The sequence below is a fragment of the Alexandromys fortis genome, unplaced genomic scaffold (assembly GCF_014885135.2).
Source record: "Alexandromys fortis isolate MF-2015 unplaced genomic scaffold, M_Fortis_MF-2015_v1.1 scaffold_31, whole genome shotgun sequence".
Lineage (NCBI taxonomy): Eukaryota > Metazoa > Chordata > Mammalia > Rodentia > Cricetidae > Alexandromys > Alexandromys fortis.
Window position 1 is genome coordinate 9,345,995 of NW_026067974.1, and position 25,058 is coordinate 9,371,052.

The window sequence follows — 25,058 nt, forward strand, 5'->3', positions numbered from 1 at the left end:
TTTTTTTTTTTTTTTTTTTGGTTTTTCAAGACAGGGTTTCTCTGTGGCTTTGGAGCCTGTCCTGGAACTAGCTCTTGTAGACCAGGCTGGCCTCGAACTCACAGAGATCCCGCCTGCCTCTGCCTCCCGAGTGCTGGGATTAAAGGTGTGAGCCACCACCACCTGGTAAAATTGACTTTTTTATGTTAATGATCTCCCACTTATCCTGTCCCTCCTTTCTTCCTTTCCATTCCCTCACTTCCTTCCTCTTTCCTTTCTTGCTTGCCTGCTTCCCAGTAGTTGGGAGGTAGAGGTAGTAGGAGCTCAGCCTGGACTATGTGATACTTCATCTCAAAAAACAAAAACCAACCAAACAAACAAACAAACAAAATACCACACAGAAAACCTAAAGAAAGGGACTGGAGTGATGGCTGAGCAGTCAAGAGTGTTCTTTTAAAGGACTGGCGTTTCTCTTCCCAGCGACTCACAAATGCATGTAACTCCAGCTCCAGCTCCAGGGCATCTGATATCCACTTCTGGCTTCCTAGGACTGGGGGACACACAACACACATTAAACAATAAAATTTAAATTAAAAAGAAAAAAAAGATAGCCACCTGGATGGGGGAAGAAGACTAAAGGGTTTTAGATTTGGAACCATGGTCTGTCCAGGGTGAGGTGTCTAGCAAAGGTTAGTCACACACAAATCACCACTGGCTGTCTTGAATACCCTTTACCAGAGGACATGTACTCAGAGGAGCCACCTAAGAAAAAATTTCTCCCAAGGTTCCCTTTACATGTGGCAGAGCCACCATGATCCTTTCCTTAGGTGAAACAGGTGCTAAGAGCGGGCGGCCTTTATTATTTTCTAACTAGTTATGTCTGCAGTATTTCTTTCCTTTTTAAGATGTATTTTTTAAGGTATATGAGTGCTCTATCTGCATGTGTGCCTTTAGACCAGAAGAGGGCATCAAATCCCACTATAGATGATTGTGAGCCACCATGTGATTGCTGGGAATTGAACTCAAGTCCTCTGGAAGAACTCTTAACTGTTAAGTCATCGCTCTAGTCCTGACTGCAGTATTTCTTTGGATAGGACTATGGCTAAGAAAAGAATTCCTAGCTGGGTGTGGTGGCATATGCCTTTAGTACCAGCTCTCTGGGAGGTAGAGTGGATTTCTGAGTCTGAGTCCAGTTGGTCTATAGAGTTCCAGGAAAGCCAGGGCTATACAAAGAAACCTCGTCTTGAAAAAACAAAAAACAGAATTCATTCAGTATCTTTTCAGCCTTGTTTTCAATTTGCTTCTTATTATCCATAGTTCATTTATGGAAACCAGCACATTATTATTTTATTTGAATGTGTTTTCGTGTCCTGACATTCTTAGTGGGTGTCTGTTCCGTGGCATTGACTGTGGAATTGGGCTTTCCCAGCATAGAGCTTGCTGATCCATGTGGGGGTGTTTGCTGTGGGTCCTGGCAGGCCCTTGAGCTCACATTCTCAAGCTGGCTGTAGTTCTTTCGGAAAAATCATCATCTTTGTCACTGTAACCCAGCCTGATGCTTCAGGGGTAGAAAGGGAACAATGAGGGAAGGATGGGACAGAGCTGTCCTGGTTTGGCCTGAAAAGACAGGTGCAGGAGTGGTAGTTTTGACAGCAGCTCTCCCCTCTATACCTGTCCTTTCTGCTTACTAGTTGGTATGTCATGGGGCCTTTGAGAGCTTCAATGATTTATACCAGCACTGCTGCAGAGAGGGTTTGTAGTGAGTCTCATTGTGTCCCGCTAGTCAGCTCCTAAATACTGACATCATTATTAATTATGAAAGCTTGGTCTTAGCTTAGGCTTGTCCCACTAGCTCTTATAACTTAAATTAACCCATATTTTTAAATCCATATTCTACCACGCGGCTTTTACCTCTGTCCCATTCTGTGTGTCCAACTTGTTCCACATCTCCATGGCCTCTCTGCCTCTCTTCTTCCCAGAGTTCTCTCTGTGCCTGGAAGTCCCACCTAGACCTCCTACCTAGCTATTGGCCATTTAGTTCTTAAATAAACCAATCAGAAGGTGCCTTGACAAAGACATCTTCACAGTGTACAAAAAGATTCCCACAAGAAGGGCTAAACTTTAAACACACATGACCCTTTCTGGTAATAAAGGCTGTTCAAGCCATTGTACTTCTGAACATCCTGAGCCCTGGTGTTCAGGATATTGCTAGATAATACCGAACAACCATCTCACATTCCCAATAGGAAGACATTGGGTTCTTGTCCATTCCTGAGACCCTCAGGCCTGTGATTGGCCCTTTGGCCCCAAGGAGTACCTAGCTTGGCCTCCTTTATTATACTGTTTTCCACAGTTAGGAGTGATTTTGGAAGCTAGGTGTGGTGGCCAACACCTATGGTCCCAGTACTCAGGAGGCTGAGGCAGGAGGATTGCTGTAGGTTGAGGCTAGCCTTTCTACATAGTGAGTTTCAGTTTAGTCTGTGCAAGACCCTGTCTGGAAAAAAACAAAACAAGACAAAATGGGGCTGGAGAGATGGCTCAGTGGTTAAGAGCATTGCCTGCTCTTCCAAAGGTCCTGAGTTCAATTCCCGGCAACCACATGGTGGCTCACAACCATCTGGAATGAGGTCTGGTGCCCTCTTCTGGCCTGCAGACATACACACAGACAGAATATTGTATACATAATAAATAAATAAATATTTAAAAAAAAAAACAAAACAAGACAAAATGTTTCTGGGAAGGTTATCAGAGGACACTAAATTCTGTGAGTAACACATGGTAATGGTGCTTCACAGATGACTGACACAGCCCTTAGGGAGGGGTTTTGCACAGGGTATATGCATGAACTCTAACACAGCCTTATGACGCCCCCCACATTTTTCTTCTTCTGTCATTAGCTGCATTACTCTGTCTGAAGATTTCCCTTTGTTTTCATTCTTAAAGGACTGCCACCAACACCAGTACAGCTGCTCTATCCAGTGTCCAGATTCAGCAATGTCAAGTCCCTCCAGCATCTTTGCAGATTCCGGATTCGGCAGCTTGTGCGAATAGATCATATCCCGGATCTCCCACTGCCTAAGTATAATGGGTTCATCAGGGTTAGGGCAGGGGTGGTGGGTTAGAAACGCCTTTGAAGCTTGCAAGTTGCTCCCAGAGGCCAAACCCAGTATAAAATATTTGTAGGCAGTATTCTTTCATTTCCCCGTGTCTTAGCACTTAACTCTAGAGTTGTATTGTTGGAGCAAAAAGGAAGCTATGTCTGTTGGCCTCATTCTGCAGGCCTTGGGCAGAGTGCAGAGCAGTAAAATGAGGGAGTAAGGAGCGAGGTGAGAATTTTATCAGGTTGGCAAAGACTGTTCAGTAGTCGTAGCCAACGGAGAAGGGAGGGTTCAGCAAGAGAGGTTTCTTAAAAGAGACAACAGTCAATTTCCTGAGAAGTGTTCTCTTAAACAGTACACCCTGTGTTTGTTTGCTTTTCACAGACCTCTGATCTCTTACATTCGAAAGTTTTACTACTATGATCCTCAGGAAGAGGTATACCTGTCCCTAAAGGAAGCGCAGCTCATTTCCAAACAGAAGCAAGAAGTGGAGCCCTCCACGTAGCAGCGAGGGCCTCTGCTGTTCAGCATAAGAAGGTAGGAACACCCAGCCACTTTATCAAGCCACTAGACACTTCCTGAGTATACTTCTGACCCACGCATTTGTTTGATAATTGGTTCCCTAGTAGGTACATACTTCATTTGAAGAAAAACACAACAGGCATGAAGGCTTAAAGCAGTGGTTCTCAACCTTAATGCTTCAACTCTTTAATACAGTTCCTCATGTTGGGGTGATCTCCAGCCATAAAATTATTTTTGTTGTTGCTTCACAACTGTAATTTTTGTTACAGTTATGAATTGTAATGTAAATATTCTGATTTCTGTGGGTGCTGTGCCCTGCAAGAAACTCACAACAACAGGAGCACATTCAGAAGGCCTCAGATGTTGGGGGGTAGGGGCTCCAGACATCGTCATACAGAAGGATATGTTTGGACTAAAAATACAATTAACCAGAGAATTAGGGTGGGCAACTGAAAGAAGTCTTTGAGGGTTTATGTCCTTTGTGGCTTTGTGATACAGGACAAGGATCAAAATGAACAGAGGCAGCTGAACATCTGCTGGTACAGTATTGTCCAGCTGCCATTCCTCTGTGGAGCTGATCTTCCGACCTCCAGTGCTCTGCAACGCTGTTTGAACTGTGGTTTTTGTTTTGTTTCCCTTCTACCTAGGTGTTTTGATTGCCAAGCTCCAGTTTGAAGAACCAAATGAAGCTACCACAAAAGAAGAACTTGGCAGAAAGAGAGAATAGAGAGGGTTGTGATTCCCGGCACAGACTTTGGTTAAACTGCTGCTCTGGGGCTTCAAAGAAGCACACAACCATCCTCCAAGTGGGGCTCCCTGTTCTACCCAACCCTGTGCCACCCCAGAGATGAGCTCCTTGGAAAACTGGAAGAAGTCTTAACACTGTTTCTTTTCACAAGTTATGTTTTGATATTTACATTTCTCAGTGTAGAAAACTCAGTCAAAGGCAGCTGGGGTTTGTACCCATTGAAATGAAAGTGGTGTTGGGATGAGCAGGTCAGAGGAAAGGGGAGGGGAGGGCTGGTGGGTCGGCTGGTGCCAAAGGCAGCATTGAAATCTTTTCCATGACCCTGGGGGAAGAGCAGGGGAGCCAGAGACATAAAAAAGAATGAGATTGGTAGTTTCTGAGGAAAGGCGTCTGATTCTCATCTCCAGCTTCGGTAGGAGATGAGTGAAGGGGTGATGGGTAAAGAGAAACTGGCTGGTCTTGTTGCTGGAGGAATAGTGACTCCCCACTCCTTTCCTTTAAGGGTTACAAAGCTGATTTCAGAACCGCCTCTCATGGAATCGGTGTTCATTTTGTTGTGCTAAATTCCTTAAGCTCAGTGACCCGAGGCAAACCCAGTTTTCCCTCCATCCTCACCCTTTCCCCCCTCATAACTGTACATTTCCCTTTGGTTATAACAACACCCCATTGCTTCTGCCAGCTGTCAAGGCAGGAGTGTTTCTTGTCACCTGGGCAGTTCAGAGCTCCAGTCCTGGGCTGCTGAGGTTAATGGCACATGCTTCCAGGTTCTTCATGGCAAAGCATACCTACAGCTGAGGAGTCAGTGTTCCCCCATCTGTCAGCTAGTGAGAGGAAATGTGGAAGGAGTGAGAAACAGCTATTGTGCTTTTAAAGGAGCCTGCGTGTCTCAGCCTTAATGGGATTTCCATAGAGCAGAAAGAGTCTCACGATCATAGATTTATCATTGTCATCCCACCTCTGGGATGGGAGGTGGCAAGGGCTTCCTCATTTTCCCATGTTCATTCTTGCAACCCAGATATTTCCTGAGTCAGACCGCATTGCCCTTCCTTTCCTGGGAAGTCTATCAGATGCTAGTTTGAAAGTTGCCTGTTTTCCAGATGGATGTGAAGAGAGGGAAGAATGTCAGTGCTTGAGTTGTCTGTCTGAAGCCTGCCGTGGCTCTCCTGCAGTTACTCTGGAAGAAGTAGCGGTCAAGATGAACAGTGTATTTGTGGGTCTTCTTTACTCTCCTCTAGTGTTCCATGTGACAGCCTTCGAGTTCTCTCTGCTTGTATCTGCCTTATATGACAAACTGAACATCATCAGGTCTGGAGTTCGGGTGGTTTAGGGTGAAGCCCTGTGTCTTGGAAAATTAGAAAACTGTATCTTCTGGAAAGTGGCCTGTGGGCTCCTCTGCATGGAATCGCCTTCTTCCTCCTTTAGCTAAACAGAAAGGGAATGAGCTTCCTCAACTGGCTGGAAAGAAATGAACTGTGTGCGTGTCAGTCTAGCCCACTTCTGACATGTCTCATGGTACCCTTTTCCTCCTTGACTTCATATGACCAACAGCATAAGATCAGAGATTGGTGTACCTGTAAGCCCTGCCTCTGGAGGGTACAGGTCACTCACCATCATATATACAGAAAGGGCTGTTCTGCAGTAGAGCCCCAAATCTAGAATCCATAGAGATCTTCAAGTGGTTTTGGAAGGGATTCTTTCTCCAACTTCAGCCACTCATAATTTAAAAATTAGTGTTCATCTTGTGTTTGCATGACTCTGAGCTAGGTAGCGTGGAAGGACATATGAGGTGGAAGACAAGACCCCTTCCCTGAGGGAACTGTAAAGTGACTGTTGCATGTGAAGGAACACTCATTGCAGCGGGAGATCCGGGGCCATCGAGAAGATAGAGTGGGTGTGATCAGGGTAGACCAGATGGTCTAGGAAAGCTCTGTGGTGATGAGGCTTTGGGTTGTAGGCGAGGGCAGTGAAACAGAACACTCAAACTAAAGTACAGGAAGAGAAATCTGCATGACACGTGTGCAGCTACCTTAAATAGCATCAGAATCCTACTTGACTGCAAAGGTCTAGATCGAAATTCCCCAGTAGTTGCACAGGTCTGAAGGCTAAGGGGGTGCGAGGGTGTGGTGGAGGATAAGACCAGAAGTCAGCAGACACCTCTGTGGTCCTGGGGTTACCAGTGGAGAATTTATATGCTCAGGTGCAAACCAGACCTGCTACAGAGCATGGGCAGCCTCACCCTTTGTGTCCTGGGAAAGTGGGTTGCACTGTGCTCACAATTCTGCATGTATTTCAGACACAGACCCTTTCTTGGCAGAATGGGCTGCAAAACAGCAGTGTAGGAGACAGCTCCATGAGGCCTGGCTTGGCACATGGGAGCCTTGGGTAGAAGAGAGTGGTTGGGGAGAGCAGTACTGTAGGCTGCCTGGAGAAGGGAGCAGGAACAAGGCCAGAAGCCAGCATTGGCCTTCACCCTTTGCCCATGCTGCGCAGTTGTAGTGGAAATGCAGTCCACTTGTCTTTGGTGGTTATGTGCCAATCACAGACCAGGGAAGGCTGTCGCTAGAGACCTGCTGTGGAGCTGTGGTTGGGGGTCACTACTCCCAGACCCGGCCTGTAACCTTCCTCGAGACGGGTATGTGCCAGTGTGAGCTAGTGACAGCCACTGCTGCAACCTGTTATTACTTGAAATGCTGCCTGTGCCAGTAGCATAGGCATGGGGGAGCAGGGGCTGGGCTGTGGGGTCCAGCTGTCCTGGTTTGATGTTTAGGCTGATCATGGCCTTGTCTCCTGCTTATGCCAAGGTGAAGAAAATGTAGATGGCAGTGCCAGCCTCTTGAAAAAGCTCTGAAGTGTCCCATAGTTTCCGGTTTCTCCTTTCCTACTGTCACTTAGGCTGAGCTGCTGTTTGAGCCAAGCAGGGAGTGATGGGATGGCTACACATTCCCTTCTGATGCCGCTCCCGTAAGGAGTAGGGAACAGTTCAGAGTACAGCCCCAGGGAGCCTGCCCCATGCTCCTAGAAGGGCATGGCCTTCTTGAATCCCCTATCCCAGTGGGAAGTAGGGATAGGAGAAATTTCCCCAGGTAAGATATTTTCCTTCCTTGTTGCCTCTCCTGATTTTTGAGCCCAGGAGTCAGAGGTCAAGTCACTGAGATGTAAGGAGCAAGGTCTAGAAGTGTATGTGTGTCCTCATTTGTAGAAGTCTTGTCTGCAGTTGGGATGTTGGGATATCTCCACTGGCGGGGACTAGGATTTGTTTTCCACTTTAAGAGAATGGCATGCCCCCTGTGTGGAGGGGAGGAGCTTTGAGTTAGACATTTTCCCTATGGGAATCCTCTTGGTCTGGTTTGTGGGAAGAGGGGAGTGGATACGTGGTTTTTATTTCTAGTCATCAGCACAGCTGTCCTTACACTGAATTTGTGCTATTGCATACATGTAGCCATCTTTCTTTTCACTGCAGCAGTGTTTATCAGTAGTTCAAAATGATTTATTTGCTCCTGGGGAGTAAAATCTTTTTTATTAAAAAGGAAAAAAAAAAAAAGAAAAAAAAAGAAAGAAAGGTGTGCCCCATTATGATAGCTGTAGAATTACTGGTCCACAAGAATCAAGTCTGCAAGTCCCCATGCATGGTACATCCTGTTTTGGCATTGGAGCCTTTTGTGCTCGATACAGTGTGCCAGGAGGCCTTCCTTTAACAAGTGGAGAAGAACGTTTTGGGGAGCGAGATGGGACTGAATCACCGAGAGGGCTCTGGGGACTCGGTGCTGCAGTTGAAAATAGAGTACCGATTCAGTAATCTGCCAGAGGAGGGAACCTTTCTTTTTGTGCAGATTTCATGTGTCCGTGACCTTTCATTGCTTCCTGGTGTCCTGGTAAGGGTCATCTAGTCTCTTCTGGCGTCCCTCTTGTCTTTCCTGTCCTTTGTCCTGTCCCTTCCCACTTCATCTACCTCCCAGAAAGCCAATCCTGCATGCTGAGTTTGTGACATGCCTTCACTCCCATTTCATCTTCAGAGGGTTTAAGAGGGTCCCTGGAGCTGCTCCCTGCCCCTCCGATCCTCCTCACAATGCTCGAGGCGTCAAGGAGCAAACAAAAGCAGCCAGCTGTAGCGGGCACACAGCAACAGTGGATCGCAGCTGGACTGCGATGGCAGCTGCTTCTGGAGACAGATAGGGAAAACAAGACAGTCTTCTTCAGCCCCCTTGGGTGTGACCCCCATTGTGCACACAGCTCAGTGGACAGTGGCCTGGTCTGACCACTCCATCCCTGGTGCTCCCAAGAGGGACAGGCAAGATCCAGGCACCGACCTGGGCAGGCCAGACATTGGGATGCCCACACTGGTGCTGCATGGCACAGGCACTGCTGTGCATTCTGGTGGTTTTTCAGAAACTGCGTGCTGAGGGGTGTCATTCTGGACTCAGTGGTTAGGGGGTTCTTCACTAGAGGGGAGCCATACCCCTGCAACCACTCTGTTCTGCTCAGCCACCCCTGTCCTCTGAGCCAAAGCCTGGCCTGGTTTTTGTCTTCCCATTTAGTTTTCCTTCTTATTCTCCCTTTTTGTGCTTAATTTATTAAAATAGTTGCTGTATAATTTATTTTCATAAAGTATAAAAAATAACTAAATGGTTAAAATAGACTTGCAGGCCAATCTTAAATGGGTGGGGGGTCTGGGGTGGGATGGGGAGAGGAAAAGATGTTTTGATATAAACAAAACAAATGCACTTTGGGTGTGTTGGTATTTTTCTGGGCATAGAGGGGCGGGTGTTGGGATGTCCCTGTAGATTAGTTCCAGAATGGGGTGTCTGTAAATACTGTATCAATAGGCATGTTGACTCTTGTAAAGGGACATTAGTAGCTGCTGCAGGTCCTGTTTGGAAACCCTGTGTATAATTCCCGGTTTTTTGTAAGTGTCAGTGCGGGAGACATTTGACTCTTGTGTTTGTATCTCCTTTTTATGATTGCTGTACCGACCCATGTCTTTTTGGGGAGGGATGAAAAGAGATTTGAAATAAAAATGTTTAGAAATGACCTGTTACTGGAATTCATGTTTTTCGGTCTCTCTCCTGTCTCTGCACCCTCCCTGGGCATGGGGTCCCTGCACTGGCAGCCATGCAGAACACACCCAGTACCCTCTTTAGAGTAAAGTTTTTGGAAAATTCCTGAGGCTGATGGCCACTGCCCAGAGCTGCCCTACGAAGTGCAGGAGCATTCCAGAGGACCTTGGAGAGAGTGGGCAGGTGCCTGCAGCCTTCCTGCCTGGGTGAGCCGAGGCACAGTGTAGAGTGGTACATTTTACGTGGCAGTAGCCATTCTGGTGAGGCTAGCCTTAAGCTTCTTTGCCACTTTTCCAGCCTGGCCCTCCCAGCTCTTGTGCAAGGCCGTCACTTTCTTGATTGGTGCAGGGCTGTACTGGGAACTACTTCAACTCCACCTACCCTTCCCCACTTAGTCTTCTGCTTTCTGCTGAAGGGACCAGTGTGCTGCCTGGAAATTTGTGTGTAGATTTCCTGCTGAATTCCCTGGGCAGCTTCTTCCTTAGGCTAATCAGGCGGGCTCTAGGAGTTATGCTGCCCCTATCAGCTCATGTGGGAATGGAAGGTCCTCGTGATAAAACTGTTCCTTGGTCCTGACAATGATAATAACTCCTGAGTAAAATTTCCTTCGTTCTTGAAGGAAAAGGTGCCTCCAACAATAAAGTCAACAATATAATGGGTAGGTTTCACTAGCCCGTCACACGCAGGCCTCATGTAGAGTGTGTTAGAGTGTGCTATCGGAATATACTTTCCAAATGTAGCACTGATGGTCATTGTTCCAACTCCAGATCACTCAACATGGTGAGTCCTGGTGGACTCAGCTTAAAGCTAGGCCCGGGCCTTCTGACTTGGACCATAAAACCCCTGGAAGAATGAGCATCCTTTGGTAAACTTGGGCCCAAAATGTTCTTCACGCTACAACTGGTAACCACCTTTTCACCCGCGGTCTTACCCACTTGCAGCTGCTGCCTCTTGTCCCAAAGGCTGGCCCGTCCCCTCCCATGGCAGAGCTCACCATGCACGTGCCTAACTTACAAGTCCATTGCACACAGCAGTGTGGAAGATTCCCCTGCTATAATGGCCGATGTCCCCTGGTGGAGATTACATAAGGAAAGTTTCTCCGTCTTTCTTGACTCCTCCCACATCTCAGTATGAGCATCTCACCTCCTGACTCTTCTGCATATTTGTGCCAGTTGGACTCTGAGCACCCACTGTTTTTCTTTGTTGTTCGGTCAAAAGCTGAAGAGTTCATTCAAGCTCCTAAGTGAATTGTCATTGGGACTCCTTCCCAAGAGATTCAGAAGGAGGGTATTTTTTGCATTGTTAAACTCTACTTTGGTAGAGTTTTTTTTTTTTTTTTTTTTTCTTTTCCTAAGGCAGGGTTTCTTTGTGTAGCTTTGGAGCCTGTCCTGGAACTTTCTCTATAAACCAGGCTGGCCTTGAACTCACAGAGATCTGCCTGCCTCTGCCTCCAGAGCATTGGGATTAAAAGCAAGTGCCACCACTGCAGGCAGGTATCCCCCTTTTTATCTAAACAGTTTCAGCAATTTCCCAAGTGGCCTTGCTTCCTGTTTCCTCCTTCCCATTCTTTAAAAAACCTTCTAGGGGCTGGAAATATATGGCTCACTGGCTAACAGCACTTGTCTTTGCAGAGGATCCAAGTTCAATTCCCAGCACCCACATGGCTCACAAACATCTGTAATTCCAGTTCCAGGGGTCTGATACCTTCTGGCCTTCATGGGCAACAGACACACCTGGTACATACGTGCAGACAAAACATTCATACACACAAATCTTTTTTAAAAAAAAATAATTCCAGGCTGCTCTTTCAGAGGGTTTTTTCCCCCCAGGCTGAGCCTCAAACTCACAGAGATCCACCTGCCTCTGCCTCCCAAATGCTGGGATTAAAGGCATGCTCCACCACGGCCAGGCTATTCCAGAGGTTCTGAGTTCAATTCTCAGCAACCACTTGGTGGCTCACAACCATCTATAATGAGATCTGGTGCCCTCTTCTGGCATGCAGGCAGAACACTGTACATAGTAAATGTTAAAAGAGGGGGGGTGCTGGGGAGATGGCTCAGAGGTTAAGAGCACAGACTGTTCTTCCAGAGGTCCTGAGTTCAATTCCTAGCAACCACATGGTGGCTTACAGCCACTGGTAATGAGGTCTTGTGCCCTCTACTGGCCAGCAAGCATACAGACAGAACATTATAAAAAAATAAATCTTTTTAAAAAATATTTATTTATTATGTATACAATATTCTGTCTGTATGTATGTCTGCAGGCCAGAAGAGGGCACCAGACCTCATTCCAGATGGTTGTGAGCCACCATGTGGTTGCCGGGAATTGAACTCAGGACCTTTGGAAGAGCAGGCAATGCTCTTAACCACTGAGCCATCTCTCCAGCCCCCATAAATAAATCTTTTAAAAAAGCCCTGAGGCAAAATGGAGATGAGGAGAAACAGATTAACAAGAACTAAGATAAGGCTGAACATTCATAACTAATAACAAGTCTCCATGTCATGATTTGGGCTCCCCCCCCAAAAAAAAAGCCTGTTAACACCTGTCTAAAACTAAAAATAAAAAATTCCTTCTACAAACCACATGTAAGGGCCTGTGAGAAGGCTTAGCAGGCAAAGGTACTGGATGCCAAGGCTGGCTACCCACGTTCAATGCTTGGATCTGGAGGCACGTGATGAAAAGGAGAGAAGCGACCTGAAAATTGTCCTCTGACCAACACACACACAGAGGGTACACACTTAGACGGGGGGGGGCATGAATGGGGCGGGGCTGGGATGGAAACCACACTGGACTGGAGAAAGAAGCAACTTTGGAAGAAGTTTGAGGCTCACTGGCTAGGGGAGAACCCAGCATGTGTGAGGAGGCTGGGAGAGCAGCGGAGTATGTATGGCGAGGTAGGTCTCAGGCTGGGCAGGAGCACTAGGCTGTAATCACACTGCCAGCTCCTGAACCTGCCTTATGCCAGGCTGAATCTCCCCCAGGTGTTTGGAGAGAAGCGGGATCAGGACAGGGCACGGGCACGGGCACGCCCTTCTCTGTTGACCTGTAACACTCGGGCTAGGGCTGGCCAAACTGAACTGGGCAGTGAACCTTCAACAGGGAAAGGAATTCCGAGGGCGGCTGCTGCACCTAGGACAGGAACTTCGCCTGGTTCTGGGAGCTCTGGGGCCAGGGGTCGGCGTGGACGGAGCTAGATGAGCCTTCGAGCTTTTCCTGCCACCTAGTGGCTGCTCTGAGCCAGGCCAGCCAGCTCTCAGGCTGGTATAGTGGGTGAGGCCGGGATAAATATTCACAAATTCACAATCCTCTTTTGCGGCCAGATTTCGTCTTGGCCAGTCGGGGACTCTGGCTTCTCCGGCATCCTCTGCCTGGCCATACGTGTGTGTGTGTGTGGGAAACCTTTTTGAGGTGCAGAGAGAGCCATGTTTTCTCGACATGCGCGGAGCTGAGGCCAACAACCCCACATTGGTGGGTGCCTGTCCCTCTCCGGCTGGCTTGACGATGGCTAGTGACAGGCGGGACTCCTGCCCGGCTTGGTGTCATCCTAGAATTCTGTGTGATTCTCTAAATATGTGCTGTTTCGTGCAGGTCCTTGAGTTTCCCCCAGCCTTTCTCCCCCTACCTCCTCTAGAGGATACGTCCCTTTTTCTCTAAGATGACAAGGGCCAACAGGCACTCCGAGGCCTGCTGGGGAAAGCCAATCTGGCCTGTGCTACTCCTGGGTCTCCTGTCTAGACCTCGCCTAGGGGAGAAGGCTGCTTGAGCTGAGATTTTCATTGCATCATGTCAGGCTCCTACCCAGAAAGCTGCTGCAAGAATTTGGGGGAGGGACCAGACCCTGGGGGAGGAGTTTCAGGAGGGATCCAGGCAGGAGTCGTCTGAAGAGGCCTCGTGACCGGCTGTGAATCCCGAGTAAGGCGTCCAGGGACACCTGTGTGCACTCGGGTGCCCGCCACCTTTCCCAATTGACACCCACTCTCCCTCTCCAGGCCTGGCAGCCTCAGCTGCACCCGGCCAGATTGCATCATGCTTGGCTTTGTTCTCAAAGAAGCAGGTGCAGGGAGGACCGCTTCCCTCTCCTCCTTTCCACTCCCTCCTGGGCCACCCTCCTTTCTCACCTCAGGGTTCTCAACGCCCCATTAGAGGGAGGAAGGCAGACTAGGCTGTATCACTGTGGTCCCCCCTCAAAAGGAACACCAGGTGGCAAAGCAGGATACAGACTATCAGAACTGAATGACAAGGTCAGAAACAGTCTCCTGCTTCTAAAGCTAAAAATAACACAAGCTGAATTAATTCAACCCCTGTAGGAAGTACGAAGTGTGTGTGCACGCAGCTCGTTCGCGGCACCCAGTGCTTTCTGCCCATGTTCTCTGTGATCTTTTCTGCCCCTGTTTTCCGTTGGAGTGCAGAGATGTGAGAATACTTGCCCAAGACCACGGGGTCCCTCAGGTAGACCTTGGACTTGAGTCTTGGTCTGTTTGGCTTTTGACAGACTTCACCAAGAGACGGCTGGAAAATTCTATGCTGACCGGAACTAAACATTTTCTTTAAAGGGAGGCTTAGAGTTGGCAGTAGGGATTCATACCTGCAATCCTAGCAGTCGGGAGAGAGCTCCAGGAGGAGGGTTCCCTGGCTTCAAGACGAGCCTGAGCTCTGTACTTAGTTTAAGGCCAGTCAGGATTACAAGGGAGACTTTGTCTAAAAATATAAGGAAGGGAGTGTATTGGAGGGGCCAACACACTCATTAGGAGGCGAGAATGTCTGCTTGTCTTTTAATGTGAGAAAAGAACTAAGCTTCATAACAGGTGACCAGGCTGTGCCAGTCCTGTCCCCACTGCTCTACCCCTCAGGTGGTGCAGCTGCTGCAGACTCTGACTTAGACAGGGTGCCAAAAGGTAGGAGCATGTCCAGGTCCCGAACCAGGTAAGATAGGTATATGGGCTTTTACTGGGGATCCATGTAATGCCCAAAGGCTGGGCAGAGATGGCGGATGGTACCACTCTTCTCTGTAAGGACTCTACTTGTAAATCTATTGTTTCGAGTGTGTTTTTGTTTGTTTTTCCCCGGGGCAAGGTTTCATCTTTGTAGCCCAGGCTGTCCTGGAACTTGCTCTGTAGACCAGGCTGGCTTCGAACTCAGAGATCGGCCTGCCTCTGTCTCCCGAATGCTAAGATTAAAGGTGTGTGCCACCATGCCCCACTTTGGAGCATTTGATAATTTGACATTGGGGTTTTACAGAAAAGTCACCATGAATTTGGCCAGAACCAAGGGATAGACCAACTTTAGGGATAGACCTTGCGAAGTCCTGGCCAAGCAGAGGTTATTTCAGTAGCTTGGAAATGGGTGACTAGAGACACCCTGCTTTCATTTTCTAGTTGTTGAAGGAGAATGAGAGGGACACCAATGGGAAAGAATACGGTCTGACCTCTGCAACCAGAGTCCAGCTCCTCCAGGGTCTGGAAGAGGCCAGTTGGGGGGTGGGAACATGCTTTACTTGCTGGCACTCCTTTTTTTTTTTTTTTTTTTTGGTTTTTCAAGACAGGGTTTCTCTGTGGTTTTGGAGCCTGTCCTGGAACTAGCTCTTGTAGACCAGGCTGGTCTCGAACTCACAGAGATCCGCCTGCCTCTGCCTCCCAAGTCCTGGGATTAAAGGCGTGCGCACCACCGCCCGGCCACTCCTATCTTTTTAGTCCAAGACAGACTTAATATAAAGGGACAAAGGGTCCATTGATCCCATAGCCTTGTGATACCATCCAAGACTGCCCTCCCTCCTCAGGCAGTCAGCAGGGCCCTTGGGTAGCAGACAGGGGCCATGAGGCCACCTAGAGGACATGGCGGTGAAGCGAGAGAGTTCACAGTCAGCTGGGTGGGGAGTGTGTGGGTGGTGCCAGGGCCAGCCAGGAATAAGGGAACTCTGGAACTCCGCTGCTACCCTCAGAGCAAACCTCCAGATGCCCCGCAGTATGGAGGCATGGGAGGGGCTGGCGAGTCCAACTCCAATACCAAAGAAACCAGCTGGGTGCTTAATTGGGTCTCCCTGCCCCCCAAGCTCCCCCCACACCCTGCCTATAAAGCCCCCTTTGTCTGGTAGGCTGAGATCTTAACTCTCTATTTCAGCTTCCCACTCCCTTCTCGCTCACCCTCTGGTGCCTGACAGAGAGACTGGGTATGAAATGTGGGGCCAGTGTCTTGCCAGCCTGGACACGGGCGTGGACGTCAGCAGCCGTTCCTGCATGTGAATGGCGGGAATCCCACTGCCCAATTCAGAGCAGGTGAATTGGCTCCCCTGTCCCCTCTGGATTCCACTCTCGCCCTGGGGCAGAACGCCCACCTCATTTACGCCTATTCATGTAATGTTCCTCTCAGTTTGGTCCTGCTTTGTCTGTGACAAGGAACACCCTTGTTTTGGGTTGCCACAGAGAGGAGTCGCTTGGGCACGTTCTTGGGCTTCATCAGGGTAGGTGAACCTTATACTCTCGTCATGTGGGATCCAAAAGTCCCTTCTTGGTAGTGGGTTAGGTCATTCTCTGGTTTGGCTCATGGCTGGGGCATGGCATGCTGGGTGGGCGACAGGAATCTCCATCCATCCCTGTTCCCCACCCCCTATGCCCGAGGCAAAACCCCCAGGGCGCGTTTACAGAAAGGCTGAACCTAGGCAACAAGGAATCACCTCTGCCAACTGCCTGTTCTCATCGCCATTGCCCTATGGAGTGGCACAGTGCCTCCCTGTGTTCAGCACTTCGTGGGTATGTCTGCTGGCTCTCAATCTCTGAAGTGGCCCATTGCCATTTGGGCCATCGGATCAGCTCTGCCACAAGCCTCTTGGTTCCCTTGTCCAGGCTTCTTTCTGGAGCCTGTGAAAGGAGAGGTGGGGCCCTTTCGATTTGGCTAGCCTCAGGAAAGTGACAAGGGTCTTCCCCTAGAGCCGGAGTCTTCTCTCCACGGACAAGATCCCAGGACAAGCAGCACTGCGGGTGGAGGCAGGAGGAGCCCCTGGATGTGTGAGGCCCTGGGATGCACAGTGTGTGTGATAGAGTGTGAGACTTCGCGCAGCTGGTGGCCGGTGTCTGCGTGTGTGAAGTGTGAGCTCGTGGAGCGCAGCCCCCACCCGGGCCGGGGGAGATAGCGGAGCCCGCGGAGGGGCGGAGCCTGCGGCGGGGCGGAGCCCGCGGCGGGGTGGGCTCGGGCGGCGGAGTCCAGGCGCTCCTGGCGTGGCTCGTGGTCGCCGGGTGCAGCTGCCGGGCCAGGGTACATGGAGGGGCCGCCGCCCCCTGCGCCCTCTGGGGCCAGCGCACGGAGGACAGCATAGCGGTCGCAGCATGGAGCAGGTCAGCGGATGTTGGGTACGGGCGCGTGTCTTGAGAACCAGGGCTACGGGCGCGGTGACCCGGCGAGGGTGGGCGAGGCAGGAGTGATGGCCGGACTACGAGGGAGGGGTGCGGGCGCGGGGGCTCTGGGCGGGGCCGAGCTGGAGGAAAGGGATGGGGGCCGTACGACACCGAGCTGATTCCCACATGCACACGCGCGCTCTCGGGGGCACTCCCCCATCGCTGATAGCCAAAGAGGCACGAGCAGAGGGTGCACTCTACACCCCCCCCACATTTAGAAGCCCCCATCTTCAGTCGGGAAGGCAAGCCCCCAGCCCCTGCTCGCTAAACCTAGGCCTGAGGGGACGCGGGCTCTGCAGAACGGAGGGGTGGCCACACAACTCCGTTGTCCCCCAGGTCTCCACCCTCCAGTGGGACTTCAAGATACAGCGGCCCTTCCCCCCTACGTGTCAAGGGACTTCTCCCAGCCTGTCTGCCTCTTCTCCCAGTTACAGCAGCTGCAGCAACTGCTGCCACCATTTCACGGCAATGAGAGGAAGGGGTGGGCTAGGAGTCTCGCCACATGCTCCCCAAATGCAGCACTGCAGCTCTGGCCAGGTGGGCGGCTGCCTGCCTCTTACCCAGGTTTCTGGCTGGGCTCTGAGGGTATGGGCTAGAGGCAGTGGCCAGGGAAAGGCCCCCTGCTAGCGCTATCACTCTATTAGCTCTGCAAACCTCAGAGAGCCTGGCCAGTCAGGTCAGTGACCAGGGGGGCCCAGATTTTGGCTCACAGCTCTGGCTTTCAGGGGGGCAGCAGTGGATGGGGGTGAAGTGTCCTCCATGCTCCCAAGGATGCTGCTTGTGTGAGGTCCTTGGGTGGGGTTTGGAGTGGTGTAGTTGGCTTTTCCGTCGTTAGGTGTTTCTGGAAGTCCACATAACCATCTTTTTCCTGCTCTAGGCTGCTTTAGGCTGCTTAACCTCTTAAGATCCGACCCCTCCTACTGAGCTCGGGCCCCTCCACTGTTACAGAGAGGTTCAGGCACGGGCTACCCACGATAGTGGAGAGTCACCAGATGGATGAACCTAGATTCTGGAAGGTTGGGAGGCACTGAGTGCTCCCGGTTTCTTTCCTGGGCTGGGCTGTGAGGTTTGGGGCGGGGTCATGGGCTACTCCAGTCTCCAGGCCTGTTTGGCATCTTAGCCATTAATTTAAATGGCCAGTGGCAGCTCCCCAAGCAGTAGGTCTGGTAGGGGGAAGGGACACCACTCCTCATGTCTTCCTGTTGAGTGCTGATGGGCGCACTAAAAAGTCAGGGGCCTTACTAAAGGCGGATGAATTCTTTAATCTTAGTATCAGTTTTATGTTACGTGAATTTCACCTCCATGTTTTTGCTCTTTGAAGACAGGGCTTCTCTGTGTAGCTTTGTTGGAACTTGTTCTGTAGAGATCCGCCTGCCTCTGCCTCTCGAGTGCTGGGATTAAAGGCGTGAGCCACCACATCCAGCTTTCTTTTTCTTTTTTCTTTTTGGCAAGAAGGCTAGGGCCACTGTTCCTGTCCCCTACAGCCCCCACCCAAGTACTCCTCCAGGTGACTTTTGCTTCTAGAGCTACATCCTCTCTTATTCTGGTATCAGACTCTTCCCTTTCTCAAAGGACAGGCCTTACCAAGCCCACTGCCCTCCCTCCCAGGGAGTAGAACAGGACAACAGGACATTGGGCTTTCTTTTCCTTTTCTCTTCTCTTCTCTTCTCTTCTCTTCTCTTCTCTTCTCTTCTCTTCTCTTCTCTTCTCTTCTCTCTCTCTCTCTCTCTCTCTCTCTCTCTCTCTNTTCTCTTCTCTTCTCTTCTCTTCTCTTCTCTTCTCTTCTCTTCTCTTCTCTCTCTCTCTCTCTCTCTCTCTCTCTCTCTCTCTGTATCACTGTGTGGTTGGGTTCCCTAGTGCTAGTGCTACAGGAGTGTTCATGTGAGCCTGGCTTCAGGCCATGGGACTTCTGGCCTGGCTCTACAGAGCGCTGCTCGTAGGCCTGGACTGTGTGTCTCCAGGCTGCCGTGAGAGTTGCCAGCTATGGAGAAGAGCAATTCAGCCCATGGCCTTCCAAATGTGAGCTCACTCTTATGATGGGCGTGGTGTGGGGGGGATTTGTGCGAACAGAGTGGAGGTGCCGGCTTGACATGTCTAAGACCTTGGGGTATCCTATACCCAGAGCCCTGCCCGCTTCTCTGCCAGTGACTGGTGTTCAAAGCCACTGGAAGCATGGCTTGTAAGGGGTGTTTCTGAAACCAGAGCTGCAGCAGCTCCTATTTTAAGTTTCCCATGTGCTGAGTCCTCTTATAAAGCAGAGAATCCGTTTATAGTGCAAGACCCTCCCTGTGTGTCTGCTTGGTATGTGTGGATTCTGGCATGGAGGGTTTCCTAAAGGGGAGCCTGTCTGGAATCTCTCCCAGGGGCTGGATTTGCCAGGTTCCCCCAATCTTGTTTCCAGCTCCCCCCCCTTTCCTCCCCATTGGACTCCCCTCTCTCCACCCAGGGCTGGCTGAGGGCCAGACAAAGGAGAGAGGGGCAGCTGCTGGGGATTTCCAGAGCTTCCAGGGGGAGGTGGGAGCCACCCACCCCTTCCTCCTCTCCCCTCCCCTCCCCTCTTTCCTTTTTCCTTGTCCTCCCTTCCACTCTCTTTGCTCCTCTACCCTTCCAGGAGGGCAGTCTGAGAGTGAAACAGACCCTCCTATGTGGGGGCGGGGCATAGCCTAGGCTGACCTGCTACCCCTCAGCCCCCACAGTGCCCTAGCAGAGAGCAAGGAGTTACCCTAAGACCTTACTTGAGTCCCGAATCTGAACTGGGAAAGCCCGGATAAATTACTTAACCTCTCTGAGCCCGTTTCCTCATTCACACAGTGGACCTAATTATATTCATCTTCCAGGGTTCTCATGGGGTTAAATGAAATTAGATTAGAAAGACTGCGAGCCATCACCAGCGCTCAACACAGTTCAGTCCCTTTCCCCTCCATCGTGGTGTTCCAAAGCCCTCCTAGCAGGTACCACCATCTCTGTGGGTCATCATTTAGCTTCATACGCATGCTCAGTCCCTCAGTCGATGGCCCAGGGGCTCCCCTGGCTGACAATTCACAGTTAGGACCCCGTTGTAGGGCAGAGACCCCACCCAAGGTCTCATCTCTTTGTGCCACCCCATAACAGTCAGCCAGTTCTGATGGAGCAGGGTTATCACCTCCTGCGGTGACACATGCCCAGCCTTCCTGTGACTGCTGCCAGCCCAGGGAAACTGCAGCCCCCAGCCAGCTGCCCAGAGGTTGCTAGGTGGGGGGCCCCAGCTATTTGGTAAGACCCTAATGCCTTAGCCCTAAACCAGCCAGAGATGTTTAGCCGCCCTTCCCAAGTCCTGTCAGGCTTTCTGCCACAGGGGCCTGGCAGCAGAGATCAAGTAGGGACTGGCATCTTTTGGAATGAATAGTTTCCCCACTGACACCATTAAAAACTCTTTGTGATAGCCGGGCGGTGGTGGTGCACGCTTTTGATCCCAGCACTCTGTAGGCAGAGACAGGCAGATCTCTGTGAGTTCGAGGCCAGCATCGAACAGACCAAGTCTACAGAGCAAGTTCCAGGACAACCAGGGCTACACAGAGAAACTCTTGCCTTGATAAAAGACTGCCCCCCCCCCCAAATTCTTTGTGATGCTTTCTGCCTTTAATCCCAGCACCCAGGAGGCAGAGGCAGACAGATCTCTGTCATTTTGAGGTCAGCCCTAGCCTATCTCACAAGTTCCAGGCCAGCTAAGGCTATGTAGTGAGATTGTCTCAAGCAAAGCAAACAAACCCAAGGGTGTGAGTCTGCAGAGAAGGCTCACGGCTTTGCCAGAGCTTGCATCCCACCACTCCCTCCTTCCTCAGTCCTTGGCCACTCAGAGGCCTTCGAGAGTCTAAGCTAGCCTCCCAAGACCATTGCCGTCTTTTCTCAGTCCCTGGCCTCCATTGCAGTACCATCCCAGAGTATCCTTGTGGGTCTGTCTCCCGGGTTGCCAAGACCAGCTCTCCTTTCTAACCCTGCTCTCCTCTATTCTTCCACCAGGGGGCACTCATTTTCCTTTATTGGAAGGCCTGCTGCAGAGGCCAAGTTCATGACCCTTTGGCCCTTTAATCCATCATTTTACAGACAATTCCTAACGTATGGTGGCCCAAGTGGGGTAGCTTCTTGACTTTTTTTTTTTTTTTTTGAAGCAAGGTCTTGTTATGTAACCAAGGCTGACCCGGTACTTTCCGTGTAGCCCAGACTAGCCTTGAGCTGATGGCAAACCTCCTATATCAGGCTCCTGTGTGTTGGATTACAGGTATATGCCACCACACCCAGCTCAGTTTACAGGGTATTGGCTTTACCAGAGTGTAAAAGCAATATAACTTCAGCAAAAACCGCATTCTATTTTTTTTCCCTAAAAATAAGTTCTCATGTAGCTCAAGGTTGGCCTATAACTCGATATGTGTGGTTGGGGATGACCTTGAATGTCCGCCCCTCTTCACTTCCCCAGAGCTGGGATTATAGAGGGAAATGTATGCCCTGGCAGTACTGAAGCGTGCACGGGCAGCCCGTATACGGCAGTTCTAAGTAGGCACTACCTCTCCTGGTTCTGAGGATGCATCCAGGACTTGTAGTGTGCTAGGGGAGCAGTCTACCAACTGAGTTCCAGCCTCCACACTTGTACCCAATCCTCTGACCTTCTCCTGGGGTATATATGGCCCTGTCCTCTGTAGCTGTGGGGCACAATTTGCAGCCAGCTCCTTAGCCTAGGGGAGAACAGGCTGGACTCTGCACTGTATGACTAACTCGCGGATGTTAACTAGCTCTGCAGGATGGAACAAGCAATGTAGACCAGGATGGCTCAGAACTCAGAGCTTCTGGCTTCTGCCTCCCCGGTGCTGGGATTGAAGGTGTATACTTCCACACCAAGGAATTTAGGATGTTTTCAATGGAAGAGAAGCCATGTTCTCCTTACAGCTCCAGGGAGCTTCAAGTGTGATGTTAAATGTGAGCTTCCATGCCTGTCCATTCACAGAGAGGAGAGAGAAAGCCTTACTGATTGATCTTCAAGGGTGGGATGGAAGCTCAGAGAATGTACTTGTCCTCGAGGTCAGACAACTGCCTAGTGAACAGGACTGGGCATCTCCTCTCAGACCTCCCTCAATGACACTCTTAAACTTCTTGCCAACTCAGGACCAGGCCAACACTGAGGATTCCATGGCCCTTCCTGTGTGGTCCTCCTGGTCTCTGTCCAGTTCTGGGGATGCTTTTCTTCCATCCACTCAGCTTCCTCCCGTATGTCCTCAGTCTCTTCCCCGGATACATGTTTTCAAATGCTTGGCTTATCTTTTAATTACATTTCATGTGAACTGGTGTTTTGCCTGCATGTGTATCTGGGTGCCATGTACGTGTGTGGTGCCAGTGAAGGCCAGAAGAGGCCGTTCCGTCCCCAGGAGCTGGAGTTACGGATGCTTGTGAACCACCATGTGGATGCTGGGAACCGAACCTGAGTCTTCTGGAAGAGCAGCCAGCGCTCTTAACCACTGGGCCATCACTCCAGCCTTCAAACATTTATTGTTTTTTGTGTGTCTATTTGTGTGCACATGCCTGTATGCCTGCCACTGTGCACATGTGGAGGTTAAAAGAAGTTTGTTCTGGCTTTTCACCATGAGGATTCTGGGGGCTGAACTCAGACATTAGCCTTGGAGGCAAGTTGTCTTAACTTGCTGCACCATTTTGCTTGGCCCTATACTAAAAACCACAACAGTGTTCTAAAGATATATTTATTTTATGCATGTGGGTATTTTAGCTGCATGTATGTCTGTGCACTACAAGTGTGCCCGGTCCCTGTGGAGCTCAGAAAAGTGCATTGGATCCCCTTGAACTATACTTGTAGATGGTTGTGAGCCACCATGTGGGTGCTGGGAACTGAACCTGGGTCCTTTGTACGAGCCACCTCTCTTAGCTGCTGAGCCATTTCTCTAGTCACTCTTAAAATAAACGTTTTAGGTATTTATTTATTTATTGAGACAGAGTTTCTCTGTATAACAGCTCTAACTGCCCTGGAACTCACTGTGTAGACCAGACTGACCTCCAGCTCACAGAGACCCACCTGCCTCTGCCCCCTGAGTGCTGGGATTAAAAGTGTGCACCAGCACACCCAGCTAGTTATTTTTTTTTCTTTTTTCTTTTCTTTTTTTTTTTTTTTTTTTGGTTTTTCGAGACAGGGTTTCTCTGTGGTTTTGGAACCTGTCCTGGAACTAGCTCTTGTAGACCAGGCTGGTCTCGAACTCACAGAGATCTGCCTGCATCTGCCTCCCAAGTGCTGGAATTACCAGCTAGTTATTTGTATCTTAGATGGATGAGTGTTTAGCTGGGTATATGTATGTGTACCACATTTGTATCTGGTACCCACTGAGGCCAAAAAAGAATTCTGGACCCCTGGAACTAGAGTTACTGGGGGTTATGAGCTGCTATGTGGGTGCTAGGAACCAAACCTGGAACTCAGGCAAAAGCAGTGGGTACTTTTAACTGCCTAGCCATCCCTCCAGCTCCTCCACTCAACTCTGTTTTTTGAAGACAGGGTCTGATTATGTAGCCCAGGCTGTCCTCAAACTCTCTGTCCAGACCACAGTGACTTCTGACTTGTGATCCTCCTGCCTCAGCCTCCCAAATGCTGAGATCACAGACATGAGCCACTATGCCTGGCTCAGCCTCCCTGTCCCTCAGGCCTTCTCAGATACCTGTTCTCATCTGATTTTTTTCATCTTCCCACTCAAGCATCAGCCTCGCCCAAGGCTCACCTGGATTGTCAAGTGGCCTGGTCTGCCCTGCCCCACCCCACGCCACCTTCCTGCCCAGTTTCACAGCCTCTCCTTTGCTCTGCCCATTTGCATAGTTTGACCCCCCCCCCATTGGCTCCCACTGATCTACCAGGAGTCCTTTCTGCCCCATACAATGCCACATGCTTGTGTGTTTCTTCTGCCTGTCCCTAAAAGGCTGCTGTTTCTGCAGGTTCTGTCCTTCATGTCACCCATTCCTTACTCTCTCCAGAGACTCTTCAGCTGCCTCCTATCTCTCCAGACGTCTAGACTCTAGCTCAAGCCTGTCTTCTGAGTAGCAACTAGACCCGTGATTTAAGCGGCCAGCGAATATTTCACTGAGTGTGGATTAAGTGTGGACTCACCGGGCAGTGGTAGTGGCGGCACACACCTTTAATCCAGCACTCGGGAGGCAGAGGCAAGCGGATCTCTGTGAGTTTGAGGCCAGCCTGGTCTATAAGAGCTAGTGCCAGGACAGGCGCCAAAACTACAGAGAAACCCTGTCTCGAAAAACCAAACCAAAACAAATCAAAACCACACAAGTATTTAGTTGGTTGAACCCTAGTTTCCTTGTCCATTAAACAAAATAGTAAATTCTATGCATGGCAAGGCCTTCATAACTTTAATTGAAGCATTATCTCACGATTTGATACCTGACCTGTTTACTCTCCTAGGACCATCCTACATAAACCTTGAAATTGTTCTAGATTCTTCCATTGCCTTGCCCTTCTCCTAATCCCAAAGCCTCTGACATTTGTTGCTTACCCCACATCCCTAACCTGCTTTTTTACTCTCTTTGGTTCCTGTCCTCATTGTGTGCCTGAGGGAACAAAACACACCACTACCTCATGTTTCTGCCAGGCCAGACCAAAACCTAAGTGCCTGAGCCACGCTCTCACAACGTCTCTCACACCCTCCTGTCTCCTTCCTCATCCCTCCACACTTCCTGCCCACACACTACCAGAACCCTCCCTGCCTTTGTCCGTGAGGAGCCTGCTCCCCAGCTAGCCTCCCTCTCTGTTCCCCTCATCCTCGTCTGCTCAGCTACAAAGCCCACAGATCCAGACAGAGGCAGCTCTTATAGGCAGTTGTCCTGTTTCTCTAGCCTTCCATGGCTGCTGGGGGGGAGGGGGGGTCTCACCATAGAATCATGGGTTAGGAAGATCAAGTCACTGAAGGGAAGGAACAGGGCCTGGTTCCTATATCCCCAGGGCCACCTGCCACACCCTTGCAGGTCCCCTGCTTCCTGTGGTGGAACTGAGTCAGCAGCCATGACTGGACTGGTGAAGGGGATCCCCCATGAGGGTCATCATCAACTCAGCGAGAGCACGCTTGTCCCAAACCCATAGTAAGATCCTACAAGGAAAAAAGTGGTTCCTGGGGCAGATGGTAGGCTGTGCAGATAGAGTCACACAGAGGCAGAGGATGGGGAACCTGGATGATGATAGACAGAGAGAGAGAGAGAGAGAGAGAGAGAGAGAGAGAGAGAGAGAGAGAGAGAGAGG

At 50.2% G+C, this 25,058-nt stretch overlaps 1 protein-coding gene across 1 annotated transcript in view; it reads left to right on the top strand.

The window, feature by feature from the left end:
* The window catches only part of Socs7 (suppressor of cytokine signaling 7), a 46,326-nt gene extending 36,951 nt beyond the window's left edge, over window positions 1–9,375 (top strand). The window contains exons 7-9 of the mRNA XM_050156806.1: window positions 2,923–3,058; window positions 3,462–3,614; window positions 4,247–9,375. Coding sequence (XP_050012763.1) covers window positions 2,923–3,058; window positions 3,462–3,582 — 257 coding nt within the window. The 3' untranslated portion in view covers window positions 3,583–3,614; window positions 4,247–9,375. The remainder of the gene's footprint in view (window positions 1–2,922; window positions 3,059–3,461; window positions 3,615–4,246) is intronic.
* The last annotated feature ends 15,683 nt before the right edge of the window (window positions 9,376–25,058 follow it).